The sequence below is a fragment of the Mustela erminea genome, chromosome 8 (assembly GCF_009829155.1).
Source record: "Mustela erminea isolate mMusErm1 chromosome 8, mMusErm1.Pri, whole genome shotgun sequence".
Classification (NCBI taxonomy): domain Eukaryota; kingdom Metazoa; phylum Chordata; class Mammalia; order Carnivora; family Mustelidae; genus Mustela; species Mustela erminea.
Genome location: NC_045621.1, coordinates 56,988,764 through 57,010,057, shown reverse-complemented (window position 1 = coordinate 57,010,057; position 21,294 = coordinate 56,988,764). Strand labels below are relative to the sequence as shown.

Sequence of the window (21,294 nt, the reverse complement as noted above, 5' to 3'; positions counted from 1 at the left end):
GGAGTAAGAAAAAGATAAAATATTACAGCTCCAATGAAAATGAGTTAAACAAATGGCTAAAACCTACCACTTTCAGTTACGGGGAGAACATTGCTCTTGGCTTTTTATTTATTTCTGGAAAGAGAACTGCTAGCAAGGATTTGTACATCCACTAAGATTGCAGGGTAAGAATTGGATTTTGCAGGGACGCCTGGATCGTTAAGTATCTGCCTTCGGCTCAGGTCATGATCCCAGGGTGCTGGGATTGAGCCCCGCGTCGGGCTCTCTGCTCAGTAGGGAGCCAGCTTCTCCCTCCCTCTGCAGCTACCCCTACTTGTGTTTCCTCCCTCTCTCTCCCTCATTCTCTGTGTCAAATAAATAAATAAAATCTTAAAAAAAAAAAAAAGAATTGGATTTTGCAGTAAGGGAGAATGGAGATGAGGCAGAGTTCCCACATGTATTTCCCGGGACAGCAGAGTGAGCTTACTGTCAAGATTTTGTGGACAAATTCTGACCCCAATATTTACATCTTACATATTGCCTTTTAAAAAATATATCCAGGCAGGATTAAACTGTCCTCTAGATTATATCTTCTCAGTTTGCTTGGTGATGGAAGTTCTTCTAAAATAGGGTGACATTTTACTTTGAACAGATATTATGTAACTGGGAGCAACTGAAATCCTGGTTGCTGGGAGGAGCGCGAAGTTAGCTGCTGCTGTCCTGTGCGGTGTGGTGTGGACCTGCCTCTTCCGCTTCCTGGCCATGGTGTAGAAAAGGCAGTTTACCTCTTCATTCCTAACTTTTTTTTTCCATATGAGAAGTCATAGTGCCTGATGCAGATATTTAAAATCCACCATTCTTAGTTCATTCTTGTGTTCTATACTCTCTCTCTCTCTCTCTCTTTTTTTTTTTTTTAAAAGATTTTATTTATTTGAGTGAGTAAGAGGGAACAAGCATGTACACAAGCAGGGGGAGGTGGGGACACGAAGGTAGAGGGAGAAGCAGACTCTCCGCTGAGCAGGGAACCCAATGCGGGCTCAATCCCAAGACCCTGAGATCATGACTGGAGCCAAAGGTGGATGCTTAACTGACTGAGCCACCCAGGCGCCCCTCTACAGTCTGATTTTTAAATTGGGCAGAGAGTACTCTCTTGAGTGCTCTAGTCTAAATCTAGTCCAAAATGTAAAAAAATAAATAAATTAAAAAGATTCAGAGAACTAGAATTTTAGGATCTGTAATATTGTCTGTATGGAGAAACAAATTTTAAAAGTTGTGTTTCCCTCTGCCTTTTTTTTTTTTTTTTTTTTTTGGCAGAATGATTTGATAAGGTAGGCGTGCTCTGCAGTTCTGATTCCACTGCTTTGTGTTCACCAACTTCAGAGACCTGGCACAGCTGCAGGCCACACCTGGATCTTTGTTCCTATCTGCTCTGTCTGGGCAGGGGGCCACAGCAGTGTTTGGGCTCCAGCCATGTTTTTCCCTTTCCTGTGTTGGAAATTCTCACTGGCTGCTTTGGATTAAGTGGGGTGCTGGGGGCGGGGGGAGCTGGTCTGTCACTGGTCATTGTGGGTAGAGTCTCTTAAGCCAGTTTCCACGTAGACACGATTTTCTTCATACACATTTCTTTGTGGTCTGTGGGAAGGGATGGTGTTGTGTTCTTTTTTTGTGTGTTTATCTAGAAGGGCAGAGATTTATGAAACCCAGTTTGGATACTTGTCACTAATAAATTAGGTTAATCTGGGATTATGATTGACAGTGAAAGATCGGAAGGTTTGATTATGTGCATCAGAGGTAAAGGATATTTCACTTGCTGTTATAATGAAACTAAACATACTGAGAGGAGAGAGGGATTGGACAACTCCCGTGTAGTCCCCAGGTATGCTGCTGTGGGGCGTGCGGGCCTCGTATCTGACCCCCCACACACGGAGGTTCTGGTCCTCCCTCCTAGAGCACCAGAATTTTATTGCCCCACGTTCCTAGGAGAGGAAACTCCCTCTGAAGTTTTAATCACGAGCAATGTGTACCTTTAGCTCATTTTGGTAAAGGTGATGCCGCTGATGCATTGTGATTAACTTTAGCGGCAGAGAGTAAGAAGGTGTTCGCCAAGATGAATAGCTTCACTCTTTCTCTTCTTGAGCAATAACTCCTCACTCTAAGCAAAGAGTATTGTGAAATAATTTTAAGTCTAAAAGAAAAAAAAATTGCATCTGGTTTACATAAATACTGAAACCGTTTCCCAGCTTCTGCTTCCCGCAGGATGCAGTCCTGCTTCGGTTCATGTGCTTGAGTAAAGACCAAGAAAGGGATGAACCTTGCTGGCCTCTGAGCTGGTTAGATTTGAAGGCATCCTCGTGCTCCAAGGTTGACAGCATCTCTCCTGAAATGACTAGACAGTAGTGCACGGGCTGACTCCGTACAAGAAGGGCAAGTCTCAAGCTATTTCGTACCAGAGACATTCCGTCCAAATAGGCAGCATCAGTGAGGAGAGATCCGACATGTCAGAAAGCTTGTATCTGCAAAAATGCGGAAGCATTTTTGAGAGTAAGTTTTCCAGAGTATACTGGTGAGCTGTATACTGGGGAGCAAGGCTGACTGACATACATTTTTGGACTTTTGGAGGAAAATCAGCTCATCATAGAGAATTAATATGAGCATAATCACTGTGAAGCTTTGGGATAAAAGCCAATGCTGGACCATCCAAAGGGAGAAGTCGTACACATCTCTCTTTTTTCTTGGTACAGAAATTGAGGGGTTGAAGTTACTCGTTTAAGTGTATGAATTTGTGACAACATTTAGGAAATCAAACAGTGGGTGGACAGTTCTGGTGATTCTTCAAACGTTTGTAATCTCAGCCTATTAAATTGCCAGTTGATCCTGAATATGCTTCTTCTGACAGAAGGGCAGCGAACTGCTGTAATTAATCTGTTTGATTTTTGCATCTTCTTGGAGATAGACCATGCAGATAATGATTGAGCATGCTATTCACAAATTTTTAATATATACAGAGATAGAAATGGTGCCATTCTGAACAATTTTTAGGAGTTTTGAATTACACATGTAATAGATGGTACGGGTGGTGTGAGTTTTCTTTTTCTTTTCCTTTTTTTTTTTTTTTTTTTGAGCAAGAAAGTAATGTCTAGCACAGACATAGACATCCAAGTAAGTCATCTAGAAGTTGACAGTAGACGAAATGTGAGGTATAAGAGAGGCTTTACAAAATATATAGTTTTTCTGTGGAGGTCTTAACAGAACTAGCCTATCAGTTCTCCTTTTTAATATTAACCACCACTTTTGCTGCACTCCTTATAGCAAACAAGGGCTGCTGCCTTTTTACAGCAGTGGTGGAAATGGAGACCTAGATCTGCCTTGCATTAGCTGTATGACCTTGGATATACTTTTTGACTTCTCTGGGTTGAGGGGTCAGATAGGTCATTGTTTCTCAGTATCATTAAAGCCAAGCTCCTTTTCATAAAAATTAAAATACTACAACCTCCCTCTGTCCCCCCGCCACAGCCATCTCTCAAGATTCTGTTATACCGCCAGTTGAGAATTATTAGATTGCATTATCTCTCATGTTTTCTCTCATTGCTAATATTTTGTGATTCTGAGCAGATACCGGATTGGAATCAGATGAACAAAGGTCTTTATCTCATTTTCTGAATAGTTGCAGCTTTTTCCTTCTTAGAGTGTGAAGGGAACCTTTCTGAAATCATCCTCACACACCAGGAACACTGCCTTGAGTCTTGCCCTAATGCATGGGCATTACCCAGAAGCTGGTAAAAATGCATACATAGTCCTGGCCCCACCCAAAATGACTGAGTAGTGGTTCAGATGTAGTACATCAGGGTTTGAGAAATGCAGCAGATCTTTGGTTTTTAACCTGCGAGTGGCAATATTAGTGGGTTCTCAAATTAATTTAATAGGTCACTACGAGCATTTCTCTTTTTTTAGTGAAATAGAGGAGAAAATATAATATTATGGTCCATTGAATATAGTTAAGGAAAATAACTGTTTCACAAAACTTTTGTTTCAGTTTTATATAGTTTTGCCTGCAAGTGTATACAGGGTTCTGAGCTGAGGGAATAACTTAATTTTTGAGGTGGATTTCGGGGGAAAAGAAATTTAAAATAAAAAGCCATTGTGCTTTGTATCAGAGACAGTGTATCTCAGACACAGTGAGACAATGTATCTAAGATCTCAGATACATCAGAGACAATGTATCTTAGAGACAACCATCTCCTCCCTTCTTTTTACCTTCTTTTTACCCCCACACATTGGGTGTGTGTGGGTACACACATATTTACATAGAGATATGCAGAGAAACATAATAAAGAGCTGTTCTATATTAATTCTCTGCCATATATCAGGGTGTAAACTGCTGGGTTTTTTCATGAGAAAGAAATGAATATATTCATTAATTTTTTTTGAGTTGTATTAACTCAGGAAATTTTCCTGTGATGATGTTTTACTTTGGCTATGTGCAGATCACAACAGTGTTACATAAGATTTCATTTTTAAAATTCTTATGTGGAGATTTTAAGTAATTATTTAGTTTCCTGAAAGTACAGATAATGCTTTTTTCCCTCTAGGGGTTAGTTTATGAAGCCCATGATACTGCAGGCTCATTCACATAGCCCTTTACATCTTTAAAAGAAAAAAAAAGTGAATAAATTCATTTGGGGTTTTGGGGGTAAGCTGACTTGTATAATTTTTCTCCGTTTAACGTTTAGTTAGCCACTTGACAGTACTTTCAATAAGTATTGTTTAATGTGCAGAAAAAATATTTTAAAATAGGTAATTTCCACTCTGAGGACTTTGCAATCTCAGCAGTAATTCTTTACTTACAAGAAATACAAATTGTACTGTACATAGACTTTTTAAAAACAGCTGGAAGGAAGTTGTCAGCACTGGCATCCTAAGTGCCTCAGGGTGAGGCAGGAAATCAGAGCATTGCCGAGGTGTGCTGAACTGTCACGATAAAGGCAATGCCACACTTCCCTCAGGAAGTGTTCCTTTTTCAAGTTATTTTGAGTCAAAAGGAAAAGAAAAGTTTGTTCTGGTGTCTTTCACAAGACTCTGTGGTAAGGAAGAAAACTGGTGTAGCTCTGAAAATGCCTCACTTGGGGGCTCAGGAGGAGGAAAAAACACACTCCGCCCACCTGCGCTCAAGATCCAGAAGAGTAATTAATGTCACACCTGAAGTTGGGGAGGATTTTATGTTTACCGAGTTCTGGTCGCTGGTGGTTTGGGGTGTAATTTGCTTATTGTTCTGAATTTTCTTTTAAGATGATCTTGGAAGCTATTACCTGGTCCTTTTCTATATAAGAGATTAGACAGAATGTGAAATGCAACTTTTTGTACAGATCACAAGTTGAAACAAAAAGATGCTGGACTGTCAACCAACATGAAGTCTTGGCAGATCTGTTATTCGAGCGATTTCAGCTATAGTATTTTTACCTTAAGAAGATCCTGGTTTGGGGAACTCTGAATATTATGTGATTCAAACAATTTGTTCCTTTGAGCTTTAGTTGTAATATTAGTATAGCTTATATAATTATAATACTTTCTCATAATCATCTGTGACTAAATAGGGAGTCTGTGCATGGCCTCCGTGGGGTACGGAAACGTGACAGCGGTGTGATGATCGCATCTTCCGGCTGCACGATGCAAAGTGTGAGTTTCTTGGGGCTCCCCGTTTAGCCTCCTGCTCCATTTCCCTGGCTATTTGGCAGGTAAGAGGACCGGAGGGCCTGGCTGGGTTCTGTTTGGATACGTCTTAGCTGGAGAAACATGGTCCAGCCTTAGAATTTGAAGGCTGGAAGGGAATGGAGAAATCATGTAGTCTGACCTGCTTGTTTCCCAGTTGAGGAACTGAGCTGCCCGCCGATGATGTTCCAGTTACTGGCCAAGGCAGGATTTGCATCCAGATACTCAGATTACTCCATCCCCTAAATTTTCTTTTCTATATACTTTTTTATAGAGAAGAGAGGGAAGAATTCCCCTCATTTTACTTCCCCACAGATTATCCTTTATCATTCACCATCTTTAAATTTTATTTTCTACCAGGGAGACCTCTGTATAATAATCTGTACCATCATATTCCTATTCTCCCCTTGATTTCTAGGTTATCCTCCTCTTCTTCTAGTCCCGTGCACCTGTCCCTCCCCTTCCCCAAACATCAGCTTGTCCTAAGTGAAGACGATTGGTCTTTCCACTGACTTTCATGAGCAGTGATTCTTCCTGTGTGTGTCTTTGTTGGCTCTTGTCCCGTCTGCCCACATACCCACCACTTTTAAGACTGCCATTTATCTAACACTTAAGGACTCTCCATCAATATTCAGTTCACTCAGCCATATATACTCCTCTGTGAACCTATCTCATCCTTTCTGTCCAAGGCCCTTTCATCCGTGATCTTCCCTTTTTTGAACTCTTCCTTTTTTGGAAATTGTGCCATACCACACCATTATATGTGATGCAGGATATAAGGCCTGAAGGTCACTGTTAGAGGCCTTTCCTTCCTCGACACACAAGAAGATGCTCAATATCACCAGTCATCAGAGCAGTACCAAAACCACAAGACCGCACCTTGCATCAGTGAGAATGACTAGTATCAAAAAGATAAGAAACAAGTGTTGGTGAGGATGTGGAGAAAAGGGAACCCTCGTGCACAGTTGGTGGGGATATAACTTGCTACAACCACTGGGGACAACGGTATGGAGGCTTCTCAAAATACTAGAAATAGAACTACCATAGGATCCAGTAATTTTACTTCTGGATATTTACCTGAAGAAAACAAAACCGCTAATTTGATAATTTGATAATTTGATCTATCACAAGATAGATGTGTGTCTGTGTTTATTGTTCCAATTTTTACAGTAGCCAAGATATGGTAGTGATCTAAGTGTCCATCAATAAATGAATGGAAGAAGATGTGATTTACACACACAATGGAATATTAGTCAGCCATAAAAGAGAACAAAACTTTGGCATTTGTGGCAGTATCGATGGGTATTATGCTAAGTGAAATAAGTCAGACAGAGAGACAAATACCATATGATTTCAGTTATATGTGGAATCTAAAAAACAAAACAGATGAATAGACAGACAAAAAAACAGAAGGAAGGAGGCTCATAAATACAGAGAACAAAATGGTATTTGTCAGATTAGAGGCAGGTGGGGCATGTGTGACATAGGTGACGGGGATTTAAGAAGTACAGACTTTCCATTATAAAATAAAAAGATCATGGTGATGACAAATACATCATAGGGAATATAGCCAATAATACCATAATAACTCCACTTGTCATGGTGAGCATTGCATAGTGTGTAGAATTGTCAAATCACTGTGTTGTATATCTGAAACTGATATAACATTGTATGTTAACTATACTTCAATAATAAAATTAAAAAATACATATTATCAAAAATAATGTTTTCCCTTCCTAATAAGGAATATTATTTCTGATGTAAGAAAGTTTTGAGCCCATTGTCTTAAGCTCTTCCCTTACTTTCTTGGCCCTACAGTTTTCAGTGAATAAATTATACCTAATGTCTCCAGTCTGTCTTTATGTCATTTTCTTCTCTCCATTTTTTAAAATTTTTATTTATTTATTTGAGAGAGAGGGAGAGAGAGCATGAGCAGAGGGAGAGAGAGGAGACTCCCCACTGAGCAGGGAGCCCCATGGGGAGCTCCATCCCAGGACCCCAGGATCATGGCCAGAGCCAAGGCAGACTCTTAACTGATTGAGCCACCCAGGCGCCCCTCTTCATGTCATTTTTTAAAAAAACTATTTTTTAGAGCAGTTTTAGATTTACAATGAAATTGAGAGGGAGGTGCATAGCTTTCCCACATACCCCCTACCCTCACCCCCACATGTCCAGCCTCTCCTGTTATCAGCATCACTCACCAGAATGGCACATCCCCCCACCCCAAGGCTGATTGTACATAGACACATCAAAATGACCTGGAGCATTCGAAGTTCACCTTATGGTTCATTCTTGGTGTTGTACATACTCTGCGCTTAGACAAGAAGTATATAATGATATGTATCCACTATTACAGTAGCATGTAGCATCATTCATTAACCAAAAAATCACCTCTGCCTCTGTTTATCCCTTCTTCCTCCCCCTAGCCCGTGGCTACCAACCACTGGTCTTTTTACTGTCTCCATAGTTTTGCCTTTTCCAGAATCTCATGTAAGTGGGAACCACATAACATACAGCCTTTCAGATTGGCTTCTTTCACTTAGTAATATGTATTTAAGGTTCCTCCATGTCTTTCATGGATTGGTAACTCACGTCTCTCTAGCACTGGATGATATTCCATTGCCTGAATGTATCATAGGTTATTGATTCTTTCAAAGGCATCTTTGTTGCTTCCAAGTTTTGACAGTTATGAATAAGGCTGCTGTATTTGTCTGGTACAGGTTTTTGTGTGGGCCTAAGTTTTCAACTCCTTTAGGTAAATAGCAAAGAACACAATTGCTAGATGGTATAATGAGAGTATGTTCTGTCTTGTAAGAAACTGCCAGTCTGTCTCCAAAGTGGCTCTACGATTTTGCACTCCTGCCAGCAGTGTGCGAGGATTCCTGTTGCTCCATGTGCTTTCCAGCATTTGCTATTGTCAGTGTTCCAGATTTTTGCCATCCTAATAGGTGTACAATCGTATCTTTATAGTGTTTTAATTTGCAGTTCCCTGTTGACCTATGATGTGGGGCGTCTTTTCATATGCTTATTTCCCATTTCCTTGGTAAGGTTTCTGTTAAGGTTTTCAGCCCATTTTTAAATTGGGTTGTTTTCTTATTGTTGAATTTTAAGAGTTCTTTGTATATTTTAGATAACGGTCCTTTATCAGATCTGTCTTTTGCAAACATTTTCTCCCATTCTGTGGCTTGTCTTCAATCCATTTTCTTGGATTTTTCTTCTGCAGCACAGAAGTTTTTGATTTTAATAAAGTCTACCCTAGCAATTACTTACAGAGTAGGTCTTTGGTGTTGTACCTGGAAAGTAATCACTGTACTTGAGGTCATCTGAGTTTTTTCCTGTGTTATTTTCTAGGAGTTTTACAGGTGTGCATTTTAATTTCAGGTCTGTGATTCTCTTTGAATTAATTTTGGGGGAGGATATAAGGTCTGTGTCTAGATTCACATTTTTACAAGCCGATGTCCAGTTGTTCCAGCACCGTTTGTTGAAGAAACTGGCCTTGCCCCGTTGTATTACTTTTGTTCCCTTGTCAAAGAGGAGTTGACTGTATTTATTGGGTTTTCCTGTTGGTTTTTACCTTTCTCCCCTTTCATAGATACTGTTACAAACACTAGAAGGAACAAATAGCACAAGAACTCTGGTGTGTGCCTTGGCCCAGAGTTCTCAGCAGACAACTTGGGGCATCTGTGGGATTCTTGGTGGAAACTTTGGAGAGAACCAAACAGTGAAGCTGATTTCCATGCTGGAGCATAAACCAGGTCTTTAAAAGAGATTTGGATGACAAGGCATCTAATTCTTTTATGGGGTCTTGAAAGAGAATTTGACCTCAGAAATCTCATACTGTGTCTAAGGTATGTTTTCTACTGTGGATTTTCAACACCTGCAAACACTCCATCCACCCCAACAAGCTTTCCTAAGCTGTTTTCATTTCCAAGGACTTTTTCTTGTTTATTTTCACTTCTGCAACATGGTCTCTGTCCATTCATTCAGTCATGTTGTGTACAACAGATATTTATCTTATTCAGTGTGAGTTTTAAATTTCTTTTATCTGATGCCTAAGAAAATGATGCTTTATTCATGGACTTAGGTAAAGAGGTTTCTATGTAGAGAATAGAACTTTACATGCAAGGATCAGCTTGATAAGTATCTTGAAGAATCCTAATTGTGAGGTATATTGGAAATTTTTATTCTTAAGTTTTATTTGAATAGCTAACATAACAACGTGGCCCTCTCCTTTGATAAACATAACTCAAGAAAAAATATTGAATAATCTGTTGCTCAGTTCCATAGTCTTATTTTCAAAGAAGGGATAGTGGCTCTATGAAAACCGGTTCCACAAACTAATGAGCCATGTCATTTTAAGCTCTGATATCCTAACATCCAATGGGACTGACTGATATTTGCCCTTTGGGCCTCTCTCCCACATGATGGATAAGTAAGTATCTGCATGTGTGAAGGGGGGGGACTGTTGTTCCTCATTAATATATGTGATCTCTCCCATCCTGGCCTACCCGGAAGAGCATCTGCTTCCTGGCCAGTTTCTCATCGCTCACTAATTCACCTCCCACTTCTCAGCTGTGCGTACTTTCCCAGTTGCCTGTGCCAGGAACTTTTATCTTTCATAGCTGCTGTTCCTTGACCCTCTTTGAGCTATTCAGATGTCTAAAAGAAAACAAAGAAAATATCCTAACTCCGGTGAAACTGGCCCATTTGGATGCTCCCCCTCTCTGTTCGATAATTCCCTTAAATTGTTAAAGTCCTTTTACATCTTGAAAACGTTATGGAGAGGAACCAGTGTGTGGAATAAGTGTGGTATGTAGTATCTTTACGCAGTACTCAGTTCATGTTAGGTTTGATAATGTAATATTTTCTGGTGAAAGATGACAATGTTCCATAACTTCTGAGCAAATAGAGTGGTTATTTTGCTTCTGGATTAAGGAAATAGTTGATGTGTTAAACCTCTCTGTTCTTTGGGGCAGGGGTGGTATGGTGTGTGTGTGGGGGGGTGTGTGGGTGTGTGGGTGTGTGTGTACGTGTGTACACACGTACATAAACACACCTGACATGGGGCAAGATGGAGATGGAGATTATGGATTTTGGATCATAACCTTCTTAAACTGTAAGGTTGATAGCCTTAAAGAAGACTTGAGGGTGATTAAAAGGCAGATTCTGGGTTTGCCTTCAAAATGTTTTGGAGTCCCCAGGGACGTTGGTGACTAATGGGGAAAGGAGGAGAGCTGCAGCTCTAAGACTGGTTGGAGCCCAGTTCTTGTAGCCTATTAGTAGGAGGGAGGAAATGAGACCATAGAATTTATAACGTCAGATTTCATTTTTATTCTTTGTCTTTGCTGAAAAGAAATCTACAACAATGCATGATTACTAATATATTTTAGTTCACCAGTGCTTAGTTTTGCCTTTTTTGTGAACAGCCTTAAGACTTGTATTTATTTACAAGAGTTTACTTAGTGTGGTGTCGGAGTGGGGGTGACGTGACGGAGAGGGGAATAGGTCTGCTGTGTGTGTAGTTGCCGCGTGCCTGTTGTTGATCATCCTGTCTGAGTGTAGGAGGCCAGTGGGCCTTCCTGGGGGGATTGAGGCCTCAGGGCCGTCCACACAGGAAGTTCTCCCTGATTGCTGACAAGCACACTTCCTGCTGGTGTCCACACCCACTCATGCAGGGGGTGCAGAGAGGGTCTGCAAGTATGGCCATTCCATTCATTTGCCACCGGCCTTGTTTTTCTATCAATTTCTATCACTTGTGTGCACATTAAGCCCAGGTACTATTAATGTGAAAGCAATTAGCTTGTTTGCCCTGCCTGTGGATAGAGAGCTTGATGGGTAGCTTGCTTACCTGGTCTGAAGTGGTGAAATTAGGCTAGAGAAGGCTGAGGTGGACTGTTAGGCTCTTGTGGGATGGGTCAGCACTCACGTGCGGTCAGCCAACCACCATGGTCCTTAATTAGGTTGAATTGGTGTAAATGAGCTACATACTTCATCCAAGGGGACAAGGGATGGGAAAGGGGATAGGGGTCCTTTTCAAACTCCAGGGAAGCTTTAGGGATTTTGAGAGGGGAGATACAAAAAGACAACCAGTGATGAAAATGGAGTTTGGTGAAATATTTTCTGCTGGTAAGCTTTTTTTTTTTTTTTTTTTTAATTTTTTAAAGTTTACCCTTTGTGCTCTTGAGTACATAGCTACAAAGTGTTACTGTTTTGAATTGGTTGGTGCTGTGAAGTTGGAGTTAAAGCCTTGTCAGTGTTTACATTTCAGTTGCATTTTAATCTGGGAATAAGAGTGTAAGTCTGCACTGGTTAAATCTAGCTGTTCTTAAATGCTGATTGACTCTGGGGCGCCTGGATGGCTCAGTGGGTTAAAGCCTCTGCCTTCGGCTCAGGTCATGGTCTCAGGGTCCTGGGATCCAGCCCCGCATCAGGCTCTCTACTCAGCAGGGAGTCTGCTTCCTCATCTCTGCCTGCTTGTGATCTCTGTCTGTCAAATAAATAAATAGGATCTTAAAAAAAAAAAAAAAAAGTTTAAAATGCTGACTCTGGTGTTCAGCTGTAATGTGCTGTTGCTTTCAAATTTTTTTTGCCTCAAAATTATTTTTTTAGTAAAAATATAAGGTAGAATTTCAAACTAACCCTTTAAAAGCAGACTTTGTTAAACAAACACACACACACAAGCTGACTGTGTGCTCTTTAAATTAACTTAAGGGGACCTTTGTCTTTCTAAAAAAAATATATATATATATACACACACACACACACACACACACACACACATATATGTGTATATATATATATAGTTACCAATGGTATTAAGTGTCCCATTTCAGAGAAATCGAATTTAATACTAAGATTGTGGGAAGGATGAGCACAGCTAAATGAAATAATACAAATAACACATTTAGGACATGGACAGTTCAGGCGTACGATGTGGAGTGCTGACTGAGGGCTCTGGCTTTGGTGTCCAACAGACCTGGGTTTGATTCCAGCTCTGTCCTCTTGAATGTGTGACCGTGGCATATTACTGAGCCTCTGTTGAGATTCAGTTTCTTCCTCTGCAGAATGGGAAAACAATGATCTCTCTACCTTATTGGATTAGGAAGGATAACGCACGTAACACACTTAGCCCGGTGGCATATAGTAAACATGGAGTATATGGCAGTAATAATACTCAAATCATTGTGATTATCATTCGTCCACTCCGAACATGCAGAAATAAGCAGCTTAATTATGTTTGAATTTTCTTCTTTAAACACGTGTTCATTCTTTTATTAGGAATTAAATTGTTTATTTCAATGAGTTTTACAAACCTAGTCTTTGATCTAAAATTTTCTACAGCAGAAAATAGTCAACCTAGAGTAAGCTGTCTTTAGCTAGTTCTGAGAAATAGTTGATGCTTGGATAACATTTTAATTCGAACTTATTCTGTATAGAATTCAGCAGAGGCCAGTCTTCCTCCTCAGGGCACATTCAGCGCCCCCTCCCCACTTCCCACCTGGGATTAGAACGTTGGGAGACTTTTTTCCACCATACGGCAGAATAGAGGGGAAGCAGGGAAAGGCTGTATATGCCCCACACCTACTTCCCAGAGTGAGAAAATATTACTGTAATAAATATAGAGGTCTGTCAAAGATATATTAAATCAGCTATGTAAATTCTGCGATGTAAATCATGGTTCTGCTTTTGCCAAAAATAAATACATAAATAAAAACCTACTCCTTTCATGTCCAAATAATCTCTCAATAAATCATACCCCCAAATGTTTCTTTTAATCCTACAAGTCCACACCTGGCATCCACTTTTTACCCCAGAGAAGAGGTTAGAGAGCTGGGCAAACTTGGAATGCAGTCTTTAAACCATCTGATGGTTCATTTGCTTCACATTGTTGGTCTAATGCTACTTAGAGGAGGGGATGGAGGGGGTCCCTGGCTTCTTTCAGGCTTCTCCAGGGCTTATCCCTGGAGGTGACCCTGTTCCATCCCCCAACAGCTGCACTGAACATATGGGGTCCTACTTTGAGGAACTGTGGTTTGTAGCAAAGACTGGTTCTCTGACATTAATCAAAGATTTATTTAAGAAAAAATTCAGCCTTGCCTAGATATAAGTTCTTTGTGTAAATCAAAGGCTTGGGATGGGGGGACAGATGTGTGTGTTACTTTCCAGCACCTCTGTTCTAAGCTGAAGTGACAAATGGGATGCCTGGCTTAATTGCAAGGAGCAGCTAGCACAGTTGGTATTGAGTGATTCTGGAGAAGGAACACAGGCCTTTGTGTGGTATGGCTGGGGGATCTGAGGGGCTACCTGTGGCGGAGGAAGGAACAATGCTTACTCTTCCTTTTACCTCTAGAAAGCAGAATCTTTATCCCCTAGGGAAAAACTGGCGATGAGACCAAAGGATATGAGTTCAACAGCTTATTAAGGGCATAACTCAAATAGATTTGATAGGATATGATCTCGGCTAAGTTTTTTCTTGGATTAAGCAATACGGTTATTCCCAGTTCAGTTCAGTCTTCATTTATACATTGATTATTGTTAACCCTTCTTGCTACTCTCCTTCTAAGAGAGAATCACTTGAGATAAAGTGATGTTTGGACTCAGTAAGCTTAGCAAGGACCGTGGGCGGTGAGAAGAAAAAAATACGTAGTAGGGGCACCTCTGTGGCTCAGTCGGTTGAGCGTTCCGCTCTTGGGTCTCAGCTCAGGTCTTGATCTCAGGGTTATGAGTTCAAGCCGCACCCTGGGCCCTTCAGAGGATCTGTATTTCTGTTCTGTGGTAGAGATTATATGGCCTGTGATCGGTGCTACATTAAATAAAAAATACATAGTACAGAAAAGAAGTAATGGTCACGCGTGTAGATTACTGAGGATCCCAGTGTAGTGGGGGATCCTGTGGAGCTGGAATGGTCGTGGCAGAACCTGGGCGCAGAGTCAGGTCTCCACAGTGAGTCGCTGAGCTTGCTGGTGAGGTGGGCAGGGTTACATTTATTGTAAGGGGTCTTCTGCTTTTTGAACTTTCCAAAGTAGAATTGAACTGTGCTTAAATGTGTCTAAGAGTTTTGTTTGTGGTTGTTAAACTCAAGCTGTTAGGCTTGCAAAAAAATTTTTTAATGTTAAGGGAAAAATTTTATATTCTCATATTTTCAAACTGTTACTTAATGTAAGTGAAGTCCTTGGGTTAGTGTATGTATTATTTAAATACGAGGTGAAAAAGATTTCTCTCCCGGTATGAAACTGCTGAGCATTTGCTTTGATAGCAGTTGAGGGTGTGCTCACTTCCATCTCAGAACGAACCATTTAACTTCCTCAAAAGTCATGTGTGTGGCGAAGGGCACGGACTGTGGTTTCTTTCGATCGGTTAACAGGGAATTATCTGGTGTGAGTACAGTTTCAGACATTCTTCCTAGGTGGCTGCCGACGGTGAAACCACACGGAGCCATAGGTTCAAGCTTTAGAAAAGTTACGTTCCTTGCTGCAAGGCCCGGGAAGCTCTCCAACTCCCACACCATTCTCACAGGGGTTAAATTTCACAAGGTTGGCCAGCGCAAAAGGCAGCATGCCTGGGAATCTTATCCAGATGTCTCAATGGAGCCATGGGCCAGACTTAGAACGAGGTGAAGTCTGCCTTATTTGAGCATTGTGATGGAACTCAAACTTCGTTACACTCGAAGAATAATCTTTCCTTCCCCAAGAGTCTCAATAAAATTATCAGCAACTTTCAATCAAATGTTATTCAGAATTTGAAAACCTTTTCAGAAGTCTAGTGATTTCTAAATGACTGTATCGTAAAATGATATTATCACCTAACTTCATGCAAGTTAATTTTGAGTCTCAGTAGATACGTTCCTTAAAAGGTGTGAGTACGTTAATCTCACATAAATTAGCCCGATTTAAGGTTGCACGGAGAGAGTACTTTACTGAATAAAATCCCATTATTAATTGCATGTTGAAGGAGAGGGCTTTTTCTGTAGAATGAGCAAATCTTTTTTTTTTTTTTTAAGATTTTATTTATTTGACAGAGTGACAACGAGAGAGGGAATACAAGCAGGTCAAGTGGGAGGGGGGAAGCAGGCTTCCCGCCGAGCGGGGAGGCCCACACGGGGCTCCATCCGGGGACTCCGGGATCATGGCCTGAGCTGAAGAAAGTCACTCAACCGACTGAGCCACCCAGGCGCCCTTTAAGGTGTAAATGAAAATGTGTTTATGAAAGTCGCTGAGGGGGATCTGTGTTTCTGTTCTGTGGTAGAGGTCATAGGGCCTGTGAATGGCGCCACGCTTCTTGCAGCTGGTGTTCTAATGCTCCCCGTCTTTGTCTCTCAGCAGTCTCTGGTCCCAGCCCACCCCATGGCCCCTCCCAGCCCCAGCACCACCAGCAGTAATAACAACAGCAGCAGCAGTAGCAACTCAGGATGGGACCAGCTGAGCAAAACGAACCTCTATATCCGAGGGCTGCCTCCCAACACCACAGACCAGGACCTGGTGAAGCTGTGTCAGCCGTAAGTAGCTACTCTCCTTGGTTGTTTTCAGCCAACAGATAGTTCTTTTATCCTTTATCATAGTCTAAAGGGTTATCAGTTGCCGTACAACAGGCAGTTAGTGCACGTGTAAACTCTCATTGCCGACAGGATGAGGATGACAGGATGAGGATGACGGTTCCACGTTTTCAGTCCCCGGACCCAGCATTAGCATCAACAGAATGCTTGTATGACAAAATAAATATGGGAACATCTTCTTGGCAGAATTTGACTGTATTGGCATAGAAGAGGTAAAACGAGAATTTTTGCAGAACTTAATGGCTGGATCCTTTTTAGGGCTACTCATTTTTTTTTCTGCGGTCATGCCTCTGGGGGCCAGTCTGTCCCATAATAAGAGAAACTTTGGCTGTTACCATTTGTCTGAAAGGTAGTTACCATCCGACTGTATCTCAGACGTGTGTAAGCCTCTTAATGTTAGCCGGGAAGTAATATTGTGTCTTCACTAGCGCCTACAGCTTTGTGGTCTGGTTTGTTAACCGCCACTCTTGGGGAATTCTAATTTCCAAAATTCCTCTTTCTTTTCTCATCACCACCCTCTCTTGAGTCTTGTGAAGAAGTGTGTGCATGTGCGTAAGGTTCCAAAGTAAATATGCATTATATGCTAATGTTGAAAAACGGGATATAAATATGTTACTTGGCAAATGACGTTAACTCACCAAGTAAGAAAGCACTAATGTAAATCAAGGCGCCAGAAGCACTAACTGTACACGGCTCGGACCATTGTGTAAAGATTAATCACTCTGAGCCCTAAAGGCCTCCACATCTAACAACAGCTTTTATGCATCCAAAGACAATAATGGCCCCTACAAAAAAAAAAAAAGTTTTACATAACCGTGAGAGAAGATGTCCACTCAAGAATGTTTCCTAGTCCCTGAAAAATATTCCCCTTTGCCAACATCTGATGAATGGCATCTTCTTTCTGTTGTCCTGGGTAAAAATACAGATTTGTTACTTATATTTTAGGAAAAAGAATGTTTGAGAACTTGGGCAGTATTTCCAAATTGGAACTGAAAGGAACATCTGGCCTTCCATAAGGAGGTGGCGGTGGTTTTCCTTTGTTTTGTTTGTAGAGGGAAGGGTGGGGTGGTGGGTGGTGTTCTTTAGGGTCCGGAGAGTTCTTCTAAGGCCGCTGCTCTTAGCACTCTCCCTGTGCCTTTCCTGGGTTCCCCTTTTGATCGGCCTTCTCAGACTTTTTTTTTTTTTTAAGATTTTTTAATTTATTTATTTGACAGATGGAAATCACAAGTAGGCAGATTAGCAGGCAGAGAGAGAGGAGGAAGCAGGCTCCCCGCTGAGCAGAGAGACTGATGCGGGGCTCAATCCCAGGACTCTGGGATCATGACCTGAGCCGAAGGCAGAGCCACTGAGCCACCCAGGCGCCCCAGCCTTCTCAGACTTTGACCAAAGCCCTTTGCCGTCAGGCAGTCGGGTGCTAGGGTCTACAGCCGAAAGCAAATCTAGCCCTCGGGGTTTGTCACGCATGGCCAGAGGCAGAGGGAACTGGGCCAGCCGTGCCCTGCTCTCTTGCAGCTGTTCAAGACCACAAATAGGCCTTCTACTATCTTGTCTGCTGCTGGTCTTGACTGGCGTCTTCTTATGCCTTTGCAGCATAATTACAGGTAGATAGAGCGCCATAAAGTCTAAGGAGCTAAAAATAAAACTGTAGGACACACAAGAGTGAAACTAACCCTCAAGTTCTTGAGGTATAAGAGAAAGGAGAGAGGATTTCAAAAGACAAAGAGTCCCTCAGCTGGTTTTGAAGCATGTAGGTGAGCTTTAACATCAAGGAGAACAGAGTTCAGTAACCATAAAATAATAAGAGTAATGCCATGTTCCAGGTAAAGTAAAGGTGAACTTGAAAAGTGAAACCGATAATTTTTATTATTGAGTAAAATCATATTCCAAAGGAAATCGAAGAGCATTTCATCACTTTTCCTAGAAAATTTACCCCTTTTTTGGTTCTCGGTCTCTTGAACGTATGTGGATTATCTTAATATGTTTCAGTCTGTTTGCTGTTATCAATAGCAGCGATAAACATTTGGCACCATCACTTTCCTAGTGTTGGCAAAACCCCAGGTTTGATACTCAGTTCCAAAGGTGGTGTTCCTGATCTGCGTTATATAGAGGGGGGACCACAGCCATATCTGTTGAAAGCTTCATTCCATTTATCACAGAGCCTCTAATAAGTACCAGTTTTGACTTGCTGGAATTTTGTGTCTTAGAATATAGAGAGAGGGAGAGAAAAAAGGGCATTCCTGTTCTGGGCTTAATTGTTTCCAATAAAGACTACTAGTTGGTGATATGTATGTGACTCATCCTATGGGAAAAGTGACTCATCCTACAGCCTAAAAAACCCAGTGGACATAATTAGAGATTTTTTAGAAAAGTCTGTATCAAAACTTCTCAGAAAAGATAGGTGTAAATTCAGAAATCTAAAAAAGAAAAAAAATGTTTTCGAATTACAAATTTAGCGCTGTAATTTCAAATCGACCCAGTGGGCTGAATGGCAGGAGGAGCAACAATGGAAACAGATAACTTGGCCACCCCTCCCCCCGGAGGGGGTCTTGGTTATTTCAGAGGCTTGTCCAAAAGAAAGATGGGAAAAGATTCCTAAGAATGTTTGTAGTAGTGACCTAGTTCCATACAAACAGTGCATGAGTCTAAGGCAAGAATGATAAAAGGGTTGTGAAAACTGGAGAGGAAAGCAGAAAATATTTTTAAAAAGCTATGTTTGGAGTTGAATATTCACATGCTGTGTTAGAAGAAATGGTGGTGAGTGAGAAAGCATCCTCACCCCAAGTCAGATAGAGACTCCTGACCCTGGAAGTACAGATCACCGTGGTTAAGGTCACAGGACAAGGCTCCGGCTGGAGGGACCAGTTGCGTTCCTGGGTACCCACAGAGGCTAGGCTGGTCAAGAACCAGGTGGAGATGGGATAGTGGCTGCAGTGGTAAGCTGATAGGGGTTGAAAGTAGATGCATTCTCTAGGAGGATTTAATGAGAGAAGTGGACCAGCTCTGGGAAACTTCTGAACTGTGGTGGATGTGTGTAGGAAATGAGGTTGGAGCCTCATGACTGTTGGAGGATGCTGCAACTTGGCTTCTGTTTCTGAGGAGTTTCCTGCTCAGAAAGTCCATCAGCACAGCTACCAGCAAGTTTAGGGAATGGAATGATCTGGGTAACAGGAAGGATTGATCTGTTACCCCCGGACCTCAGACAGTCTGATCTCTCCCTTCTCTAATATCCAGCCAAACAGATGACTTTGCTTGACTTTGGCACTCTTGTTGTTGCCACTTCCTTTGTCACCTTAACCCTTGGCATTTTGCCTTCAAGTTCTCACCTGAAACTGCGCTGGCATCTTCCATCCATCTTACCTTATTTGGTCCTTAACGTTGATGATAATGTTTCTGACGTGTTATGCGGAAGTGGGACATACAGCAGTCTTTTCTCTGGCTCTTTCCTACTCTTACCCATTCTCCTCAACACTTTGCTCTTTGGATTCCAGTTCTGGGCTCCTTCTTCTGTAGCCTCATTTTCCTGTAAGACTCTTCTCTACTGTCCCCATTTTCTAGACATTTCCCAGTCTCCTTTTATCACCTCAAATTCAACACTGCCGTCTTCCTCTCCAGGCGATGGTGTTTCTAAATTCAACTCTCACCTCACCTTAAAGCTTTGGAGCAGTGGTTGAGTATTTCCTGTCACCCTCTTAGTCCCCAGGTCTTGCAGATTCTGGGGCCTTTCTTCTTCCTTCTCACTGCCAGAAGAATTGAATGTTTTCTCCGTTTATCCCCACATTGTGACAAGTGAGAACAATTTGCTCCCGCAGCCGCCTCACCCAGGCGCCTCCCCATTCCCCTCTTGATTCTTCAAGGCCAGTGCAAAGGCCAAACTCATCCTCCCTCCTCCATGCTTGGACCACACTAAATTCTCCTGGTTTCCTTTTCTGTATCACCACCTCACAATCAGCATCTTATTTTCATACAGTTCTGCTCTCCAGGTGCTTGTTCCACTGTCCCGCAGTGTGTCTGTGATGGTATATAATGCTAGCAGTGCATCATCTTTTTTGTTTTAAGGCTATTTCTTTAAGTGAACTTTGCAGCCAGTGTGGGACTTGAACTCATGACGCTGAGATCCAGAGTCCCATGCTTTACCGACTGAGCCAGCCAGGCGCCCCCATGTTTCATTTTCATAGATTTCTTACCTACTTTATGAGATCACGGTGGTCAGCATGGTAAATGTTTGGTACCCTAGACTTACCAACCACAGTGGTAGGTAAGGCTCCTTGCCTCCTAATTCTTAGGAGCCTGTGAAATGGGTCAAAGAAGGTTTAAATCATGAAGTTGTGATTAGGATTAAATCAAGTTATTTGAGGAATGGAGCTGGTCTGCTGCCTAGAACACAGTCGTCATTGAACAAATATTAGTCTCCTTTGCCCGTGTCTTTGCTTCTCAAAACCCTAACTACTACGGTAAACTTAAATTATATGTAATCCTACATTTAAAACTATGGGAATGGGGAGACAAGATTCTGATTCTGAAAGCTGGGAAAGCCAGGGAAGTGGGTTATGTTAACATAGCTACATAACTGTCCACCGTCTTCTTGAGGCTTTTTTCTTGCACTTGGAAAAGACTGGTTTCAGCTTCATGATTGATTTTTTTTTTGTCATAATAATGACTATAGCATGTAAATTTTCCATTGTGTCCAAATTGTCCTTTCTGAAGATTTAAAAGCAATATTTGGATGTAAGGTTTGGTTCATCGTTTTTCCTGGTTTGCAGTAGGAGCAGATATGTGTCTCTGTTGGCTATGGCAAAGTAGCTTAGAGGTTACTATGGTATTGAAATCTCATGCAGAAGTCTAGATGAATCAGTGTATCAACAACTTATTTTGAAGCAGAGAGAGTCTACTGATAATAAAACAAAAGAAGGTATTTCTGCTCCTCTTCTATATCCTTTCTCTCATTCCCAAACCAATTTTGGTCAACCATTTTTTGTTCTTTCATTCAATAGATACCTAATTCATTTCAAAGTGCAGTAAAACATGATTTCAGTGTAAATGTGAAATTAAATCTAGCT

General features: G+C 41.5%; 1 protein-coding gene across 10 annotated transcripts in view; it reads left to right on the top strand.

The window, feature by feature from the left end:
• RBMS1 (RNA binding motif single stranded interacting protein 1) overlaps positions 1-21,294 on the top strand; it is a 216,270-nt gene that overhangs the window by 104,093 nt on the left and 90,883 nt on the right. For 6 of the 10 annotated variants that reach the window (XM_032355715.1, XM_032355718.1, XM_032355721.1 and 3 more), the window contains exon 2: positions 16,005-16,180. In XM_032355715.1, coding sequence (XP_032211606.1) covers positions 16,005-16,180 — 176 coding nt within the window. Of the gene's footprint in view, positions 1-5,555; positions 5,653-16,004; positions 16,181-21,294 lie in introns of those variants that run through there. The other 4 variants (XM_032355716.1, XM_032355724.1, XM_032355719.1 and 1 more) reach the window with 2 other exon arrangements.